At 58.4% G+C, this 21,597-nt stretch overlaps 1 protein-coding gene across 2 annotated transcripts in view; it reads right to left on the minus strand.

The window, feature by feature from the left end:
* ZMAT4 (zinc finger matrin-type 4) overlaps nt 1-21,597 on the minus strand; it is a 74,613-nt gene that overhangs the window by 23,255 nt on the left and 29,761 nt on the right. Inside the window, exons 3-4 of one of the 2 annotated variants that reach the window (XM_064472681.1) lie at nt 17,105-17,194; nt 3,534-3,690 (exon numbers count right to left, since the gene is read on the minus strand). In XM_064472681.1, coding sequence (XP_064328751.1) covers nt 3,534-3,690; nt 17,105-17,194 — 247 coding nt within the window. The remainder of the gene's footprint in view (nt 1-3,533; nt 3,691-17,104; nt 17,195-21,597) is intronic. The other variant, XM_064472682.1, reaches the window with a different exon arrangement.

Raw genomic sequence — 21,597 nt, forward strand, 5'->3', positions numbered from 1 at the left:
CTTCATTTTGTCCCCTAAATTCTGTTACTGTGCAATTTAAAGAGATGCTATGCTCCGCAGAGGCAACTGTATGTCTGTGTGAACGAAATGACCCCTGCCAAGACAGTTGTGCAAAGAATTTCACCAATTCTTTCCTCCCTTTACACACGGGCCCACTAATTAAGCAAATGGTCAACACAGAGTTTCACAACAATTTAGGGCAGGAGAATAAATTTTCGTGCAAGGCTGAAAATCAGACATTGCAATCTGGAGGTTACTGCCTATTTTTACTTGCCTATTGGCACTAAACTACCTTTTCAGATTAACTGTATATGTTTAATCTCAGGCATAATAAGAGCACTTGGGGAACTCTGAAAACATTTTAAGCTTTCTTTTTTAATTAAAAGATTGTGAGAGTTCAAATATTTGTGTAGAGTTTTTCTCACTTTTTTTTGATCACACGTGGAAGGTAAAAAATACTTTACTCTTAGGAGCTTAGGGAAACACCAAATAAAACATTCAACCCATTTAACCACCTGAAGGATTACCGTGTTATGATCAGAGCAGCAGCCCGGGCTCTTTTAAAGCCGCTAACCAACCACACTGCAAGCGTAGGCTCGTGCCCCCGAACCGCCAGCACCCGCTCCTCGGCCTCAGGCTCAGCCCCCGCGTCCCCGGATCAGAAGGGGTCGGATCCCTCAGCAGCACCCATCGGTGATTATCGATGCCTCTTCACTGCTGCAGGGTAGCAGCTTACTTCTGAGCAGGTTAATCCTGTATTAGCCGATATTTATCTTCTCTAAGAAAATCAAAGGGAAAACAAACCGTGAGGCGCCCCACCACGGGCACAGCCCGTCCCGCGGCTGCGGCGCTGTCGGGGGGGCTCGGACTGAGCGCACCACCAGCCGGGTAGGTACGGGAACCACAGCAGGAGAGCTCCACCACCAGCACTCCCCGCCTCCGTCACGGGGGTCTCGAAGCGGATGCTGCAACGTTCACAGGCCTTCTGGCAATCGGGGCTTTAAGGACAACGTCCAAGAGCCTCCGGAGCGCCCTTCCACGGCGCCGGGGAAGGAAAACGGCTTAATCTCAGTGACGAATTCCCACCAAAAACAGCAGAGCCACCACTCAAATCCTGCACAGGCACCGGCCGCACCGCAGCCGGGCCACGCCGCGGTCACAGACTCACGTGGAGCCCCCGGGACGGGGCGCTCCTCCCCAGAGCACCCAGCACGCTGCGGGCTCTGTGCGGGCGGCTCGCGGCACTCACGAGCCTCTGAAGCTCTGCCCGAGGGAGCTTTTAGTCTCCAGCACCAGCCACGAAGGACTGGGAGAAAAATCCAGTGGGAAAATGCTGGGCAGCTCTGTAGGAAGCCCAGAAAAAAGCTGTGTCCAAAGGGCACGTTTCTGAGAACTACTGGAGAGCAAAGAGGTGCTTATTAATGTATTCCTGCAGCTCAGCTTCATCAGAACAAGTGTTTGGAAGAGGTGATGAGACCTTGAGTTACTCTTTCCTAGTGATTAGCACAGCTGAAGAGCCCATAACTCTCGGAGGACACGGTGCAGCTCACCTAGAGCCTCCGTGAGGCCGATCCAGATGACTGAAAATTAGACAAAAACACAGTGCAAAGTTGCAGATCTTGGAAAGCCCTTCCTCGACCGGGCCCTACAGCCTCCGTATCCACGAGCAGCATGGCACGGCTGCTGGGGCTAGCGCAGACCCCGCAGTGAGGCCGCCTCGGCACCGCTTCAGAGGGGTCTCCAGCAAAGGAGAGGGTACAAGTGGTTCTCATCTACCTATTGCCAGCCCACGCACATCTCCGATGTCATCCACAGAAACGCTGGGTCGCCAGAGTCCGCGATCGGCGGCAGCCGCTGCGCCGAGATCAGTCCCTCCTGCCCTCGGCTGAGAACCGCCGCCCGCAGTTTGTCCGTCCGCCTCGGCGTGGCTCCAGCTCCGCGGGCAGCCCCCGAGCTGCCGAACGGCAGCGGACCCGCGGGGTGGAACCAGCGACTCTTGCCCCGCTGGCGGGGGAATCCGAGTTGTCGACTTACGTGAGAATCGGTCCATGCACCATTCCCTGAAATCCAGCACCCCCGTGACCCTCAGAAACTCACCTGGACGTGACCAGAAATACTAGGGTTTGCGGCAGGTCCTTTGGTGCTGGAGGATGAGTCGCTGGAAGGCTGACACAAGGGATGGGGTTCTGAGCACGAGTGCAAGCGCCGGACAATTAAAGACCGTGAGAGCACTACTCCTCTCCGTGCCCTTGTAATTATTTGCCAGCTGCAGAGGAGAGCCTGAGGAGCCTTGAAGTGAGTCAGCTGCAAATTACCACGTTAATTCCTGTTAGATCTGTGCTGCGGGCTCGCTGCGGGGACGGTCAGGAGCTGCCGGCACCCCCGGCCACCTGCGGCTGCTCCCACGGGGTTCACACCCGGTACCCAAAGCACCGGGCAGTTTCCAGACGCAGCTCAGCGACTCACGAACATGGCTGTACCTTCGCTTAACCAGCCTGCAGAGAGCACGCTCCTTAGCTGAAACACCACCTAAAGTGATTCCCCACGTGCCCTCAGGCAAAGGCGGTAACGTTTCCCAGGCCAACCCTGGTAAAGGACAAGCGATATCCTACGCATCAGCACCTACGCTCTGTAAAGTTAAAAAAGCAACAAAAACACACGCAGAGAGCCAGCCCCCTCCCCCCGGATAATCACATCTGGGACTTATGCACACCGTGTCAGCAGGGGGTAAAACGCTAAACTGATGCTCTGCTGTGACAGAGGCGCCACGGGTGGCAGCACTGACAGACGTCTGTCTGCAGGGCCGCAGCCCACTCCGCCTGTTCGCATGAAGAGGAGCTTGTTGGAGCATCCTCTGGCCCGACGAGCACAGCCTAGGTTTTGTTTCACAGTATATTAGTGGTTTGCAGGGACTTTATGGTTAAGCAAACAATAAGGTGGTTAAATTATCCAGTTCCAACATTTGACTTTTTAAATGTGGAAGTTAATAGGCTTGCGTTATCAGAATCGCCATGGAGGAAAGCAGGAATACACATCTGGGCAAAAATCAAAAGGCAATCGATCCAACAGTTTTTAAAGACTAGATTTCGCTCTAAGGTAAAAGCAAATGATATTTCTGTTCCATACAGCTACATGAAAGGTTTATTAAACGTATTAGCTGAGCTGTCGAATAACTTCTGATAATTAAAGCGAGGCTTGGCTGTGCGTGCCCAGAGGAGAGATTGTTTTCCACCGAACACAACATTTCAGAAGCGTGGAGCCAGAGATAGGGCTCTTGTACCAAGGCCAGCCCTGGCTGATAAACCACTGATGTATGTGAACAAAGCAGACTATAATGAGCATCAGCAATTTTTAAGGGCTGTTACGACAGCAACACAAATGAATAGCTGCTTCTGCCGGCCTTCATCGCTCAGCCATCCATTTTCTGCCGCGCAGGCACCGAGCCGGCACCGTGGCTGCGCCTCCTGAGCACAGCGAGCCCGCTCCGCCCCGCGCCGGACCCTCCTGCTCCGGCTCGCTGCCTCCCGACCTACCTGTGGCCTTTAATGCTGGTTGTTCACCTAGCAACAGTTTTAACCTTTTGGCATGGATTTTCCCTTGGTAATGCGATTCGGCCACCACTGCTGAGGTAAAGGACATGTTACATAGTGTGCAGCATTTGTTCTTATCCACTGAGTCACCGTCACTGCCCTGGGTGGAGACAAAAACACAGACAAAAAAAGAGGCGTATAAGCCCACCAAGCACAGTCACGGAGAAAGAGAGAGAGGAATCCAGGTTGTTATGCCAAGGCCATGGTTTCCAAGGGGTATCCCTTCCTTCTCTCCCCCAGACTCGCTCCTGCCTGGTCCCAGCCCTGCTCAGCCTGGGGATGCCACCGACCCCCAGGTGCTCCCGAGCCCCCAGTGCCTCCACTTCCATTCGCACACTGGGAGCTCGTCGTGTTGCTTTGTGTTCCCCGTGGCCGAGAGGCTCATCCTTCACACCCGCCAGCCTGCCTTCCTTCAGCCTCTGTTCCTGTTCCCTGGCTGAGGGAGTCGTACGAATCTGGTGCTTTCGCTGCCACCAGCCACCGGTGCTTCCTCCTGCCACGCTTCCACAAGAGACCCCAAAGCCGCCGGGGGGGATGGGATGGGATGGGATGGGATGGGGTGGGGTGGGATGGGATGGGATGGGATGGGGGGAGATGGGATGGGGGGAGATGGGGGGGTCCCTCTCTGCAGGTGGGAAAAGCAAACAAACCAGGGGACTCGTGCCGGTCCCCAAGAAGGATCGCACACCAGCCCTGGACACCTCCTGCCCCTCTACCTTTGTTCTGCTGTTCTCGAGCCCTTGGAGGAGACCCCCCTGACTCCCCACCTCGTGCTGAGGCCAAGACAGAGGTGGGAGATGGGCCGGAGGGGTGGGGAGCCCCGGCTGCACCCCTCTGCAGCCTGGGTGTCTGCTCCAGCAGGCGCCTGGCCGTCCTGGGCTGCCCGTCTGCGGAGCGACCGGCCTCGTACCTCCGGCAGTAACCTACCACCAGCTGCGGACAAGAGAGGCCTGAAGGCAAGAGCCACCTCATGGCCAGCGCTGAAGACAGGAATTCTTGCTGCAGGGTTTGTGTAAAAGGAAAAAAGAGCAGAACACCTAAATAACACATCTATGGTCTGCTCCTTCCCTAGGGGTGGGTTTTGAGCTCTCGAACACCGCCAGATGGAAAAAGGCCATCATAAAACGTCCAGGACGCTTCGCAGATAATGGTGAAAAACACATCCCAGAAACCAACGCTGCCTAAAAACTCGGAGCTGTGGCCTGGAGCCCTCTCTGAGGACCCGCGCAACGAAACACCCTGGTGCAAAGGTGACACTCCCTCACGAGATCCTAGGTGTCAGCTAACAGGCGACTGCAAATTTTAAGAAGTGATGAACGTCACCATGCAGTATTTCAGTACCAGCAAGAGGCTCTCACGGCTGCAGTGGTACAAGTAGGGGCCATCCTTTGCAGTTACTCATCACTGCATCTTAATTTTTACAAGGAAATCCCGATTTCATGAGAATATTGTCGCCAACCTTCACTATGGTTATTCTTGTAGGAATTAAAGCCAGCGCACCTCTGCCCAGCTGTGTAACTGAGCTTAGACCTTCTACTCTAAGCAAAGCCCACGAGGAGGAGTGGCTGCCGCTGAAGGCTGCCCGCTCCCGCAGGAGCCGCCTTGCTCCCTCCTCACCGCACGTCCCGGGTCCCGCAGCAGCTCCCGGCACTGCCCCGCGTCCCGCCCAGGCACCCCTTACCCCGGGGGGCACCGAGCACCCCAGCACTGCCCCGCCGCCTCCCAGCACTCGGTGCAGAGGCACCACCACTTCCCAGGCACGGACGCGCCTGCCGGGATCCCTGCCCGCTCCGACGGGGGGTTCAGCCCCCTGCCCTGGGGGAGGCGGCGGCTGAGCAGAGGCACGGGGGCACCCCTGCCCGCAGGGAGGAGCTGGGCAGCCGGGGACGGTTTGGGAGAAGAGCTCACAAACAGCCCCTGGGCTGAACGTCTGTCGGCAAAGCACGACCGCTGCTGCCGGCAAGTGTTTACGAACAAGCGGCTTCCACAGATACAGGGGTAAGTGTACAAACGTCGAACGAGCAGGGGGAAAAGCGCGCTTGCGCCATTAGTCACAATTAATTATTCAATCCGTTCTGCAAAGGAAATTGGAATCGCATTTAGGGCTATATTTATGTGGCCTCGCTTTTCCAAAGATCCCGGTCTGTTGTGTCGGCCACTGAGCACAATGTATAAATGATCTCTCTGGAAAATACTCCTCTGTGTCGAGCAAGACCTTTCCAAAGCCAGGAAATGACCTGCTGCGTGCAGGTAGTTAGCATCCTGGTCCGTTCCCTGGGCAAGATGGTCAGAGCTGGGCCCTGTGCCAGGCTGAAACCCCCTCCAGTGACAAGCCATCTGGAGCCAGCCGTGCACTTCTTCCTTTGGGGTTTTTTTTTTGTTGTTATTTTTTTCTTTTTTAAAGCAAGTGTTCCAATTGCTGGTATGCCGTCAAAACAAGATAGTCTGCTTTAGAAGCTGCAACCTTCATTTCACAACAACTTCACAAGAAGCCGTAAATGCGTTCTGCAATTCATCCCCGCGCAAAGCTTCAGGCACTCGCGGGGGCACAGGGCTGGGCTCGTGCTGGCTGCCCCCGCGCACCCAAAACACGTTCCACAGCTGGAAACGGGGACGCTGCTGAAGGGACAGCGGAGGCCAAGGGAAAGCCAGAGGCTGTCCAAAGGCCAGTTCCCCTTTTCCAAATGTCACACTTGGGCTCATACCCAGAACGAAGGGCCCGGCTCTCCAGTTGCCCCGCGCAAATGGGTGAGACGGCTCCAGCGCGAGCACCCGCGCCTGTCCTCCCACGGGAGCCCGGCCCGAGCCCCGGCTAACGCAGCCGCGGCACCAGCGGCGGGCTCCGGCAGCGGCGCGGTGCCCTCGGCGGCGGAGCCCCGGAGCCCCGGGCACGCCAGCACCAGCGGCCGGCGCGGGGGCTGAGCCAGCAGCGCTGCGGCTCCCGAGCCTCCCGGCAGCTGTGGGGCAGGAGAGGGGCTCTGCAGTCCTTGGGAGAGCTAAGCGACCACACAGCTGGCACCCAACCCACTATTTAAGGTCATTTTCTCCCCCAAAATAAGCACAGTTAGAAAAAGGACAGATTTTCGTCACTTTTTTCTGTTGTTGTTAACTATAAATCAACTTAAACCTTAGGGAGAAATCTCAAGAGGTGAGAAGCACTGTTCTGAGTGTAATTTGCACTTCTTTTAAATACGTTTCTCTCAAGATATTTTATGTCTTCAAAGGGAAATCACTTGAAAGTTAAGAGTGGAGTAAAAAATTCCCAGACTCTATTGATCATCAGCGGTGGTAACATATAAAGAGCCTCCAACGGAGCTCGTTTGAAAACCTGATACACTTCAGTGTTTACGCACCAGGGTCCCTTCCTCTGCCTAGTCTGCTCCGCAGTGACATTTTTTCCTTTGCAACCTACTTTCACAGATAGACTGCAGTTAAAGAAAAATATTTTTTTCACATTTAACCCCCCTCAGACACCTCACTTACAGCCCAAGGTCCCATTTACGCCGATCCACAGTTGGCTGCACAGCTTATCCAAGTTCGCCCAAGTCTCTGGGCGAGCCTCGAAGCCTGGCTGGGGATTTGGCCCAGGCTGGCACTCGCCTGCGGGAGAGGGGTGTCCCCGATTCCCTGGTCATCTGAGAGTCCCGGCCTCTGCACAAAACACAACAGACCTTCGCCCTCTAACAGCCAGTCGTTCTTCATACGCTAAATGCTGCTCTTTGTCAGCAGGATGCAGGAGATGTTTGGGCAGGAGTGTTATTAAGCATTTACCCAAGTCTGTAGCATTCACCAGCAAATTGCCTCCCTTCCCTCTACCCAAACTCCTAGCACCAAGCTGCCCAGGCGCTCGAGGCTGGATCCAGCCCTGAAGGGTAATTATGCCTTCTCATTTGTCAGCGGCTGTTTTACCTGCAACCAGATGGGCTGGGGGAACCTGATCGGGGTGTCTTTTGTCACCCGTTGAATGACACCACGTTGACAGGATCGTGCAGCCAGCTGGTAAAATAACATCGCTTGTCTATCAGGGTGCCCGGGCCAGATGGTCGGGTGAGCCCAGACCGAGCCAGGGCTCAACCTCGGCCAGCCTGCTGCCTGCTTGGGGCAGATGCTCGCTCCCCAGGGACGCTCTGCACCCACGTGTGCCCCCGTCCCTCCCCAGGGACGCTCTGCACCCACGTGTGCACCCTCGTCCCTCCCCAGGGATGCTCTGCACCCACGTGTGCCCTCGTCCCTCCCCAGGGACGCTCTGCACCCACATGTGCCCTCGTCCCTCCCCAGGGACGCTCTGCACCCACATGTGCCCTTGTCCCTCCCCAGGGACGCTCTGCACCCACATGTGCCCTTGTCCCTCCCCAGGGACGCTCTGCACCCACGTGTGCCCTCGTCCCTCCCCAGGGACGCTCTGCACCCACGTGTGCACCCTCGTCCCTCCCCAGGGATGCTCTGCACCCACGTGCACCCTCGTCCCTCCCCAGGGACGCTCTGCACCCACATGTGCCCTCGTCCCTCCCCAGGGATGCTCTGCACCCACATGTGCCCTTGTCCCTCCCCAGGGACGCTCTGCACCCACGTGTGCACCCTTGTCCCTCCCCAGGGACGCTCTGCACCCACGTGTGCACCCTCGTCCCTCCCCAGGGACGCTCTGCACCCACATGTGCCCCCGTCCCTCCCCAGGGACGCTCTGCACCCACATGTGCCCTCGTCCCTCCCCAGGGAGGCTCTGCACCCACGTGCGCCCTCGTCCCTCCCCAGGGACGCTCTGCACCCACGTGCGCCCTCGTCCCTCCCCAGGGACGCTCTGCACCCACGTGCACCCTCGTCCCTCCCCAGGGATGCTCTGCACCCACGTGCACCCTCGTCCCTCCCCAGGGACTCTCTGCACCCACGTGTGCCCTCGTCCCTCCCCAGGGACGCTCTGCACCCACATGTGCCCTCGTCCCTCCCCAGGGATGCTCTGCACCCACGTGCGCCCTCGTCCCTCTCCAGGGATTCTCTGCACCCACGTGCGCCCTCGCCCCTCTCCAGGGACTCTCTGCACCCATGTGCGCCCTCGTCCCTCCCCAGGGATGCTCTGCACCCACGTGTGCCCCCGTCCCTCCCCAGGGATGCTCTGCACCCACGTGTGCCCTCGTCCCTCCCCAGGGACGCTCTGCACCCACGTGTGCCCCCGTCCCTCCCCAGGGACGCTCTGCACCCACATGTGCCCTCGTCCCTCCCCAGGGACGCTCTGCACCCACATGTTCCCTCGTCCCTCCCCAGGGATGCTCTGCACCCACGTGTGCCCCCGTCCCTCCCCAGGGACTCTCTGCACCCACGTGCGCCCTCGTCCCTCTCCAGGGACTCTCTGCACCCACGTGTGCCCCCGTCCCTCTCCAGGGATGCTCTGCACCCACGTGTGCCCTCGCCCCTCTCCAGGGACGCTCTGCACCCACGTGTTCCCTCGTCCCTCCCCAGGGATGCTCTGCACCCACGTGTGCCCCCGTCCCTCTCCAGGGACGCTCTGCACCCACGTGCGCCCTCGTCCCTCTCCAGGGATGCTCTGCACCCACGTGCACCCTCGTCCCTCCCCAGGGATGCTCTGCACCCACGTGTGCCCCCGTCCCTCTCCAGGGACGCTCTGCACCCACGTGCGCCCTCGTCCCTCTCCAGGGACGCTCTGCACCCACGTGTTCCCTCGTCCCTCCCCAGGGATGCTCTGCACCCACGTGCGCCCTCGTCCCTCTCCAGGGACGCTCTGCACCCACGTGTTCCCTCGTCCCTCCCCAGGGATGCTCTGCACCCACGTGTGCCCCCGTCCCTCTCCAGGGACGCTCTGCACCCACGTGCGCCCTCGTCCCTCCCCAGGGACGCTCTGCACCCACGTGTTCCCTCGTCCCTCTCCAGGGATGCTCTGCACCCACGTGCACCCTCGTCCCTCCCCAGGGATGCTCTGCACCCACGTGCGCCCTCGTCCCTCTCCAGGGACGCTCTGCACCCACGTGTTCCCTCGTCCCTCCCCAGGGATGCTCTGCACCCACGTGTGCCCCCGTCCCTCTCCAGGGACGCTCTGCACCCACGTGTGCCCTCGTCCCTCCCCAGGGACGCTCTGCACCCACGTGCGCCCTCGTCCCTCTCCAGGGATGCTCTGCACCCACGTGCACCCTCGTCCCTCTCCAGGGATGCTCTGCACCCACGTGCGCCCTCGCCCCTCTCCAGGGACGCTCTGCACCCACGTGTGCCCTCGTCCCTCCCCAGGGACGCTCTGCACCCACGTGCACCCTCGTCCCTCCCCAGGGATGCTCTGCACCCACGTGCACCCTCGTCCCTCCCCAGGGATGCTCTGCACCCACGTGTGCCCTCGCCCCTCTCCAGGGACGCTCTGCACCCACGTGCACCCTCGTCCCTCCCCAGGGATGCTCTGCACCCACGTGCGCCCTCGCCCCTCTCCAGGGACGCTCTGCACCCACGTGTGCCCTCGTCCCTCCCCAGGGACGCTCTGCACCCACGTGCACCCTCGTCCCTCCCCAGGGATGCTCTGCACCCACGTGCGCCCTCGTCCCTCTCCAGGGATGCTCTGCACCCACGTGTGCCCTCGCCCCTCTCCAGGGACGCTCTGCACCCACGTGCACCCTCGTCCCTCCCCAGGGATGCTCTGCACCCACGTGCGCCCTCGTCCCTCTCCAGGGACGCTCTGCACCCACGTGTGCCCTCGTCCCTCCCCAGGGACGCTCTGCACCCACGTGCACCCTCGTCCCTCCCCAGGGATGCTCTGCACCCACGTGCGCCCTCGTCCCTCTCCAGGGACTCTCTGCACCCACGTGTGCCCCCGTCCCTCCCCAGGGATGCTCTGCACCCACGTGTGCCCTCGCCCCTCTCCAGGGATTCTCTGCACCCACGTGCGCCCTCGCCCCTCTCCAGGCACCCTCTGCACCCACGTGTGCCCCCGTCCCTCCCCAGGGACGCTCTGCACCCACGTGTGCCCTCATCCCTCCCCAGGGATGCTCTGCACCCACGTGTGCCCTTGTCCCTCCCCAGGGACGCTCTGCACCCACGTGCACCCTCGTCCCTCCCCAGGGATGCTCTGCACCCACGTGCGCCCTCGTCCATCTCTCCTCACCACTTCTGTTGCTCCCGCACCCAGCTCGGTCTAAAGCAGCAGCAGTAAATCGGCACTAACATCTCAATTTAGTTTCCATAAAACCCACACAAGCAACTCCCTAACCCTATGCTGTGTAAAGCCAGCCAATGTGCAAGGAATATTTGTGCCATCTGTTTTTGCAGTCTTCTCCAGACAATCCCCTCTCGCTAACCTTTGCGGAGACGCAGCACTGACAGGGGCGAATGGCCTCGCATAAACTGAAGCACGACGAAGCCCGCCATGGCCTCAGAGATAAAGCATCCATTTCCCAGTGCTGACATCGTTCATCCACCCCCCGCTCCGTAGCTCTGCCAAGCCAGCCTAATTTATAGGGCTTCTTTTTGTAATATTATAGACTTCAAAGCGAGTCTCGTACGTCCAACAGAATTAAGTTCAGTTATTCAGATGCCTGTTAACAAGCTGCTAAAAGGCATAATCCTCACACAGGGCCAGGCAGTTGCAGTCCTTTGCTCAATGTTCCTTAAGCAATCCTCAGGAAAAGTAAGGATTTTTATTCCACAGATACAAATCTGCTATGTTCATTTCCTAGATTTTACTAAGAAGAAAAGATTATACAAACCCTTGAAATACAGCAATATAAAACATAGCATTCAAGGCACTGCAAAGTATCTTTTAAATTTCAGTTAATTTTCTGCACATGAAGAAGGTGTTGCTGCTAAAGAGCTATCTTCCGTAACGCTCTGGGTGAAATTTAGACCACTTCTAATTTTGAGCCTGTTTTTATTGTGGTACAAGCAAAGAGCAGGCACCGTGTTGCGGCTGCCTTAATCTGAAACGCTCGTTGGTTCTCAGACAATCTTAGGACCTATATAGCCTCCAAAGAAAAGCCAGCCCTAAGTTCAGGGGTGCCTTTGACAAGGCAAGCACGCGTCCCACGGTCCCCACCCTGGCAGGACAGAGCCACGGGCAGCTGGGCGAGGCTGGGGTCTGCTCCTCAGCCGCAGACCCTGGCTTCCACCCTCAGCTATGGCTCAATGGGTACTTAAAACCGTGCAGGACGAAGCCTGGAGGAGAGGGGAGGACTGGGGCACAGAGCGCACGGCGGGGCACGCGGCGGAGCTGCCAGCGGGCTCGGCCCCGCGTCCGGGACGGGGCGTCCCCCCACGGGGCGTCCCCCCACGGGGCGTCCCCCGGGCACTGCCCGGCGCAGAGAGCCCGTCACAGCGACACCAGCTCTCAGCCAGCCCCAGCCTGCCGTCGGAGAATAAATTAAGTCTTCCGTCACTGACGTCTCTCATTGAAACCAATACCTGACCTTTTGGCTGAAAACCTCTGATCGGGTACGAAACACACAATAAGGACGTTGGCTCTAAAACCAGACATTCATCCTGGTTTCGGTGTAATCGCTGAAGATGTAAGCTACAGCATGCAGTAACTTCTGCACCAGAAGCTACAAAAACTGTGATTTCCTCGCGGATTGGGAACTGACGCCAAGGCTCCGGGCCCCATTTGTGCCTCAGCTCTTGGCCTGTCCACCTCCAGCGCCGCCTGGCAGCACACGCGTAACCCTCAGCAACAAAATCCAGCGTCCTGCTATCTGTCCTCAAACAATTTATTGTTGCTGTTATGACCCCTTTCTTTTTTAAGGAAGGTCATGCTGGTTAAAACAAATTACTATCTTGTAGTACAAATAGGGCTAGAAAGAATTTGAAGGCTTTTCTCCCATCGCCCGAAAAATGTGTTTCAGAGCTCATCGGAAGTTCTCATCGTGCCTGTCCTGATCATCAGTAGGGGTCCTGTTTTTTAAAGGTAGTGGCAAAAGGCTGATTAAAACTGATTCACCGGTCCTGGGACTTGCGGATACGACTCCTAATTTCAGAGGGGCCCTGACACAGGCTACAACCTTCTCAGGTTGCTTCCAGCTGAAATGTTAACGGGAAATTTAAAATGAAAGGTCAACAATCCCTCGGCACACCAAAGACACGGGGTTATTCCCCTCCCCCACAAAAAACCGAAAACGATAAGGAAAAGCACAACTGAGTCATTCATTATCCAGCGCACGACTGATCGTACAAGCCTCGTGCTTCTGGCTGGGAAAGGCTAAGGGTGTTTGGGGAGCGCAGGGTGGGTTTGTAGTCCTCGGGGAGCAGCAAACACCACCCTTCGCCTCACCGACAGGTCAGGCAGCGAATCCCGTCTCTCAGCCCGTTGCATCGAGTAGCTACAGCTGCGGCAGCTTCTCCTTCCTCTTGCCACCAGGAGCAGAGCCGAGGGGTTTGGTTGTGTGGTCAAAAGGGTACAAATCCAGTGGCACGCAGTCATGTAACCGTGTGGGTTTGATGAAAAAAAGGCTAGTATTTCCTTTTCAGTTGCAGATGCTTCTACTCAGAAATGTAACTGGTCCTCACGGACTGTTTCTAACACTCGTTAAAACTGGTGTGCCTCGGACTGGCCAGCACTGCTGGGTACCCGGAGCGCGGCTGCGCTCTGCACGGGGCAACGGTTACCACAGCGTTAGCGACGGCCTAACTATTTGGGTTCTCTTTAGACGGAAAGGCTTGGCTAATATCTGATCAGCAACAGCCCTGCTTGGAGCTGGGAAACATTGGCAGATTTTCCCTGCTATATTTTCATAACATAAGTTCAGAATTTAGGCCGAGCGTAGCCTACCGTTCACCTTGTGCGTAAGGACTTGTTAATTCGTCCCGCACTAAGGGCTGCCCTTGGCACACTCGAGCATCAGCAAACACAGAATCCCATTACTTCTCACCGTTGCCTTTCACAAAAGAAATAGTGTTTGAAACGTATTTGAGGTCTGTGGTTCTCTGTCCGCCGTGTCCCTGTGCTAAGGTGTGTGCGGTTACGCGGTTTCTTGTTAGGTGCAATGAGGCTCGCCAGAGGGCCGTGCCCCACGCCCATATGTGCATGTCCACCGCGCCTTTCACATCCTGTATTTAATAACGCGATAAAAACACCGTGAGATTCTCTTGTTAAGGGGTAGATTGCATCTGCAGTTGTTCTGCGTGCAACATAAAAGTTCCACTGAAAATGTAATTACTCTGTGAAGGAGCTTTCAGATTCCTTTGGCAAAACTTGCGCGCTTCTCCCTTTAATTAGAAGATATCTCACTAAATATTGATAGCGTTAAGCCACAGTCACACTCCCATAGATCTGAAATGGTTTGGATGCGATCTGCTGGGAAGCCCATCAACAGCGCTCACACTGGCCCCCGAACATGGGGAAGAGCTGAATGAATAATTCACTGTGAAGCCGTCCCTTATAAATTTAGTCTCCTTTTACTGCCTGACGAATGGCTGCAAGCTGGTCCAATTTCCCCAGGCTTCTTCGTTTATTTGAATGCAACCGAGGAACCCGACTGCAGTTTTTTAAAACTGCAGACTGACCACAACCCTTTGCGAGGAGCCTTTCAGACCCAGCACTCTGTTTTCATCGACTCTCAGAAAAAATGGGGTGGAAGAGACCACGGAGGTGACCCTGCTCCCCAGTGGCCTCTCGGCTCACCCCAGGGGCTCTCGGGGGGCTCAGCCACGACGCAGCGATGACACCGCAGGCGTCCCCTGACCTCCTGCAGGCAGGAGGGCACGGCACCGCCACGCCGGCTGTACCCAACAGCCCCACACACGGCACCGCCACGCCGGCTGTACCCAACAGCCCCACACACGGCACCGCCACGCCGGCTGTACCCAACAGCCCCACACACGGCACCGCCGCGCCGGCTGTACCCAACAGCCCCACACACGGCACCGCCACGCCGGCTGTACCCAACAGCCCCACACACGGCACCGCCGCGCCGGCTGTACCCAACAGCCCCACACACGGCACCGCCGCGCCGGCTGTACCCAACAGCCCCACACACGGCACCGCCACGCCGGCTGTACCCAACAGCCCCACACACGGCACCGCCGCGCCGGCTGTACCCAACAGCCCCACACACGGCACCGCCACGCCGGCTGTACCCGACAGCCCCACACACGGCACCGCCGCGCCGGCTGTACCCAACAGCCCCACACACGGCACCGCCACGCCGGCTGTACCCACCAGCCTACACTCGGCACCGCCGCGCCGGCTGTACCCAACAGCCCCACACACGGCACCGCCACGCCGGCTGTACCCGACAGCCCCACACACGGCACCGCCACGCCGGCTGTACCCGACGGCCCCACACACAGCACCGCCGCGCCGGCTGTACCCAACGGCCCCACACACGGCACCGCCACGCCGGCTGTACCCAACAGCCCCACACACGGCACCGCCGCGCCGGCTGTACCCAACAGCCCCACACACGGCACCGCCAGGCCCCAGCTGTACCCGACGGCCCCACACTCGGCACCACCGCCCCAGCTGTACCCAACAGCCCCACACTCGGCACCGCCGCGCCGGCTGTACCCAACGGCCCCACACTCGGCACCACCGCCCCAGCTGTACCTGCCAGCCCCACACTCGGCACCGCCGCGCCGGCTGTACCCGACGGCCCCACACACGGCACCGCCGCCCCAGCTGTACCCGACGGCCCCACACACGGCACCGCCGCGCCGGCTGTACCCAACAGCCCCACACACAGCACCGCCGCCCCAGCTGTACCCGACGGCCCCACACACGGCACCGCCGCCCCAGCTGTACCTGCTGGCCCCACACTCGGCACCGCCGCCCCGGCTGTACCCAACAGCCCCACACACGGCACCGCCGCGCCGGCTGTACCCAACAGCCCCACACACGGCACCGCCACGCCGGCTGTACCCAACAGCCCCACACACGGCACCGCCGCGCCGGCTGTACCCAACAGCCCCACACACGGCACCGCCGCGCCGGCTGTACCCAACAGCCCCACACACGGCACCGCCACGCCGGCTGTACCCAACAGCCCCACACACGGCACCGCCGCGCCGGCTGTACCCAACAGCCCCACACACGGCACCGCCACGCCGGCTGTACCCGACAGCCCCACACACGGCACCGCCGCGCCGGCTGTACCCAACAGCCCCACACACGGCACCGCCACGCCGGCTGTACCCACCAGCCTACACTCGGCACCGCCGCGCCGGCTGTACCCAACAGCCCCACACACGGCACCGCCACGCCGGCTGTACCCGACAGCCCCACACACGGCACCGCCACGCCGGCTGTACCCGACGGCCCCACACACAGCACCGCCGCGCCGGCTGTACCCAACGGCCCCACACACGGCACCGCCACGCCGGCTGTACCCAACAGCCCCACACACGGCACCGCCGCGCCGGCTGTACCCAACAGCCCCACACACGGCACCGCCAGGCCCCAGCTGTACCCGACGGCCCCACACTCGGCACCACCGCCCCAGCTGTACCCAACAGCCCCACACTCGGCACCGCCGCGCCGGCTGTACCCAACGGCCCCACACACGGCACCACCGCCCCAGCTGTACCTGCCAGCCCCACACTCGGCACCGCCGCGCCGGCTGTACCCGACGGCCCCACACACGGCACCGCCGCCCCAGCTGTACCCGACGGCCCCACACACGGCACCGCCGCGCCGGCTGTACCCAACAGCCCCACACACAGCACCGCCGCCCCAGCTGTACCCGACGGCCCCACACACGGCACCGCCGCCCCAGCTGTACCTGCTGGCCCCACACTCGGCACCGCCGCCCCGGCTGTACCCAACAGCCCCACACTCGGCACCGCCAGGCCGGCTGTACCCGACGGCCCCACACACGGCACCGCCGCCCCAGCTGTACCTGCCAGCCCCACACTCGGCACCGCCGCGCCGGCTGTACCCGACGGCCCCACACATGGCACCGCCGCCCCAGCTGTACCCGATGGCCCCACACTCGGCACCGCCGCCCCGGCTGTACCCGACGGCCCCACACTCGGCATCGCCGCGCCGGCGGTACCCGACAGCTCCGTACGCCGCACCACCGCCCCGCGCTGCTCCCCGAACGCTGGCCCCGCGCACCTCCTGCCCTCTGCCCGGTGACCCTCGCCCGTGGGATGGGAGTCGCCTGCTGAAAGCTGGGTGAATGTGTGCGAAGCGACGCGGGCGCGGCCTCGAGCAGGGCAGCCCAGAGCCTCTGCCGGAGCTGCCTTCGCGCTTATCCCTCCTGCAGCCGTCGCCCTGCCTCGCCTGCGCGCAGCAGCTCGCCAGCAAACAGCCAGCCCTTGCGCCTAAACTGAGTAAGTGCTGGACGTTTGCTACCAGCATGCATTTTTTCCCCATAAAGGAACATTCGAATAACTAAAAATGCAATTACTGCTGCTGGTGCACATCATATTTCTTGTATAGCTTATTGAAAATTATTTCCAATTACCTCGCATTTCAGCTAATCTAAACGTTACCTCTGGGTACCTGATCATCTGTGGCTGTAACAGAATAAATGTTGTAGCACAGAGTCAATGGTTCACAAAGCAGCTGAGTAAACAGGGACTTAAATGATACCCACGTTTTCTGACCGGAGCTTTTTAGCTGGACAGCCTCCGTCTATGGGATGAAGCATATAATAGAGGCGAACTTTGCTGGCGTGTTTCCGACTCTGAAAAAAAACAAAAAACAACAAAAAAAGAAAATGCAAGAAATGAAGTTACAAAAAGCAAGAGGCTCTACTGCTGCGCATGCAGCACCAGTCTGCAACCAGACTCCACATCCCCTTAATACACGTGTCCAACGGGGGAGGAGGAAAGGGGGAAAGACCCAGGTGAGGACCACTTGCGTCTCACCGAGGTTTCACAGAGCTCTCCACCAAGCTGAAACGAACTGAGGAGTGATTATGACACCTGCCATTAGCAGGAGGAACGGCCCACCCTCGCCGCTCTGTCCTGCAGCCCCTGGACAACGCGGCGGGAAGAAAGGCAGCGAGAGAAGAGCAACGTTTGTTATCAGACCATTTCTGTAGCAGGAGAGACTGAGAAGATCAGGGTTATTTAGCTTCAGGCGGAGACGGGATGGCATCACGAGCGGTCAGATGCACGCGCACAAACAGAAACCCGCAGTTCCTACACTTACAGAAGAATAAAACGTATAAGGATATAAAACCTCAATCTCTAGGAAATGAGCCAACCGATACCTGCCAAAGGTTCGAAAGAAATTTCTCCCACAGGTAAATTATCAGATAATTGTGTGTTAGGAAATCTAATGCTTTCCTTGTACATGGCTGGCGCCGGCCCTGCAGAGAGGGGATAAGGACTATGCGGATCCTGAGCCCCTTCTGCTCTCCCAAGCGTTTCTAAGGGGAGTTGAACAGTAAAACCTTCCAGACGGCCATGAAAACAGGAGAGGGTGTGCTCTGCGTTAAGCAGTGCCAGCGGGGGAAAGCCAGGCCCAACCTGATGTTTGCTGCTGCAGAAGCCAGCCCCAGGAGCCTGGGCACCGCTGCGAGGTCGTGCTGCTTCCCCGATCCCAGCAGCTCCCCCCGCCGCCGCGGGGGACGGCTGCAGACCGCGCTTCCCGGCATCGGCCGTGCCCCCGGCCCCAAAACCCCGGTCAGGCAGAGGGCTGCTTCCCGCGGCAAGGCACGCCGCGGGCTTCGTGTCCTTCCCCCAGCAAAGGCGCTGAGCGGGCACCTGCTTCTGGGACGCTCTTTATGGCGCAGGGCAGCGTTCAGGGGACCTGTATTTTTGCAGAGGGATCAGGAGGAGCTGAGGGATGCCCGGAGGAGACTCTTCCCACGCGGGACACGCCGGGCAGCACGGGTTCCACGCTGCCGTCGGGCATGACTAGAGCTTACCGGCAGGTGAGGGTAAGGAGGGGCGGTCATGCCACCATCGACGGGCGAAGCAGCCCGTGTGACTTGCAAAACATAAAGGAAGATTTTAAAGCTTCTACAGCAGGCGCACGGACACAAACCTTCAAAACACTAACTTACAGTCAGCTCTTGACTTTCAGCAGATGTGAGGGCGGGGGGAAGACTGCAACTACCAGCTACCTGCATCCCGAGCCCAGACATGCACGGCAGCTATTATTATGCAAATGTTTCCTCTGAATCTCCATTTCTGATTGCCGCGCAGAACAACGGCACCGTAATATTATAATTTCAGATCACAGATTTGCAATTTTAAAATATTAAATTATCATTAGCATGTTCTGGAACATTCTTTTTTCCTGTGGTGTGAACTTGGAGCTAAATTCGGGGAGAGCCGTATTTGTATGCAGAAACGTGACTATGCAATAATTTCATTTTAATGGAGCAAATCAGTCAAGATAAAGAATGTCAAGTATCTTTCCCTAACGTGCCTTCCTGCACGCATTTAGAAAATGTGACCTGCTGTAGTCAGAGCTAAGCGCAGGAAACCCCAAAAGCTTCAGCTCTCAGTGATTAACAGTCCAGACAGTGACGGCGTAATTAAGAAACGGCAAAAGAAACGCCTGAAATGCAAAGGATGGATGTGCAAAGCCAGGCTCGGGAGTTTGGCGGCCCGAAGGGACGCTCGGCTGGGTTCACCTCGTGCAGGTTCGTACGCGGGAAGCCCCTGCCCCGGGCAGGGCGGGGGAGGCGGGCGACGGCCGGCCCCTTCGCACAGGGCAGGGGCCAGGACAAGCCGCCGCGGTCCCTCGCACCGCATGCTTTGGATGGAGGAGAGTCAAACGCACCAGAGAGGCTACGCGGCCGGAGCTTTTCAGCTGGATTCCGTTCCTGAACATTTACACCCCTCGGAGCAGCCGGCCAGCCTCAAGTCATCCTTCCCACCGTCACGAGGCTCTTCCCTCGGGTGAGTTAATCCAGCACACCGTGACGCTTGCTCGCACAGCAGCATCGCCTGCTGAATTTAGAGGTTAAAAAGTTTGTGGGATTTTTATTGGTTTTTTGTAAGATAAAAAGGCAAGATTTTAACAGTAATCATTTTTAGTGTTCTTTTGTGTGGCAGTCGGCTGCGCCATAAATGATGTCCAAATGTCAGCATTAAAAGGCAGCGAAGCTTCAACCTTCTGTAAAACTCCTCTCACCCTTATTTATGCACTTGTTTGGATTTATGAAAGCTAAGATAAAGAAATAACTTATGTTTGGCATAATTTAAAACTACATGGCTCCTTATGCAGCCTTATTATCCTACAGTTATAAAAGCAGAGCTTAAAATCATCCCTGGCCTTTGCAAGTATGCGGTGAGCATCTCATTCCCTCTCGGGAAGCGCAGGTAGCACAGCCCATTCGTCACCCGCTTTATCTCTGGTATTTTCTACGTTTACATGTGTATTTATCATCCTAACACCAAGGCAAGAGCACGGTGATTATTCTTGGCGTGCTACTTGCAAACAGCCCTGCGGGTTATCTTTTCCCCTCCACGACCCAACTTGAAACCTGCAGCTCGGAGGCGCGACAAGGGCAAGTGCCAGGGAGGGGGTGGCGCGGCCCCATGGGCAGCACCGCGGCCGCGCAGGCGGGACCCGCCGTGCTGCCGAGCTCCGGCCGGGCTCCGCCACCCCGTCCGCAGCTCCCGCGGGGCTGAAGGAGCTCTGGAGGACACGGCACCAGGAGGGTGTCCGAGACCAGCGGAGGCACGGCAGCCAGCACTGCCAGAGCACCGCGGCTCCCCGGCCCGAGACCCGCCGCAGGTCCCGGCAGGACAGCTCGCAGCGGGGGCTGGCCCGGCCAGCTGAGCATCGCTACCAACCGCCATCCGAGTTAGTACAGGTACACAGGGAAAAGGGGCCAAAGGAAGACCCACCTACAGGAGTCAGGAAACCGGGATAAAGTGGGACCAGGGCACGCCCAGCTCCCATTTTGATCCGTCTCACCACGTGTACGAGCCTTAGAAAGGACAGAACCCTGACACGTCTGTAAGCCCCTGGTCTGGAACAAGAGCACTGCCTCTGGAGGTACCTGCCTGTTTACCAAGAGCCACCACAGCTTTATCTTAGGGTGCACTAAGAGGGTAGTTCTGTGCCTGTGAATGTTCCTTTTGTAGCTTTACAAAGTGTAACACCGAAGACATTTTCACTTAAATTCTCTGTCTCTAGTATCTGGAAAATGTAAGTGAAAAAGCTTAACACTATGTGCTTTAAAAACAACCCTTTCTATTCAAGGAGGGGAGGGAAGCTTAGAAACTGCCTGTTTTCATATAGCAACTGCAGACTTCTGCATTGCAAGCTCATGTGCTATTGCAAGAAGGCTCATCAATAAAAGTAAATAAACGGATCATTTCTACTGATATCAAATCTACTTTAATACAGGGGACTGTGGCAGAGGCAGCAGAGTTCTGGCAATTCAACCCTAAAACATAAAGGGGCAAAGCAGAGCTAAACTGTTCCCTGAAATGCAATTTGATTTTGCATAAATCAAGTTTTGCAGCACACTTCTGCCCAGAGCGAGCGGCGGCGTGGCGAGAGGAGACAATTACGTCTCTGTGGGAGCCGCGGCAGCTGGCGGGACCCCGGGAGCCACGGCCGAGCTGGTCTCAGACGCTGCCGCCCTGCTCGCCCCGGCTCACGGAGGGTTTGCTCGCCGCCATCACAACTTAACAGCATCTCTGTAGATTCACCAACAGCAGCACCGTCCCGGGGGGGACTGAGGCACGTCTCCCCTTACAAGGCCAGAAGTCCGTGGCGGAGGCTTTAGCCCAGGGTTCGCTGGGCTGCACAGACACTCAGAGACCCCTCCTTCCCACGTCTGCCTGCGATGTGGGGAGCCCCCCCGTCAGCAGGAGCTTGGCAGCCTGCAGTGGCCCCGGGCTCTGCTCCCACTTTGCGCCACTGATTTAAGCTGACCTGACAGTCTAAAACATGTCACCATCTTGTGAGGGACTTCTTCCCGTACCCCCAAGCACCTCGCCAGGTTCAAATCAACCGTTTCTGCGGCTCTCCTCACGCTGCGCTTGCATCTGATCTAATTTCGCTATTCCCCATCGCTCCCTTTATCATCTGCTTGTTCACTCCTCTGCTGGCAGCATCATGTCTTCAGTCTGCCTGCCCTTCCTCTCTCGCTGCCCCTCCTCTGTGCCCTCC

This window comes from Phalacrocorax carbo, chromosome 24 (assembly GCF_963921805.1).
Source record: "Phalacrocorax carbo chromosome 24, bPhaCar2.1, whole genome shotgun sequence".
NCBI lineage: Eukaryota > Metazoa > Chordata > Aves > Suliformes > Phalacrocoracidae > Phalacrocorax > Phalacrocorax carbo.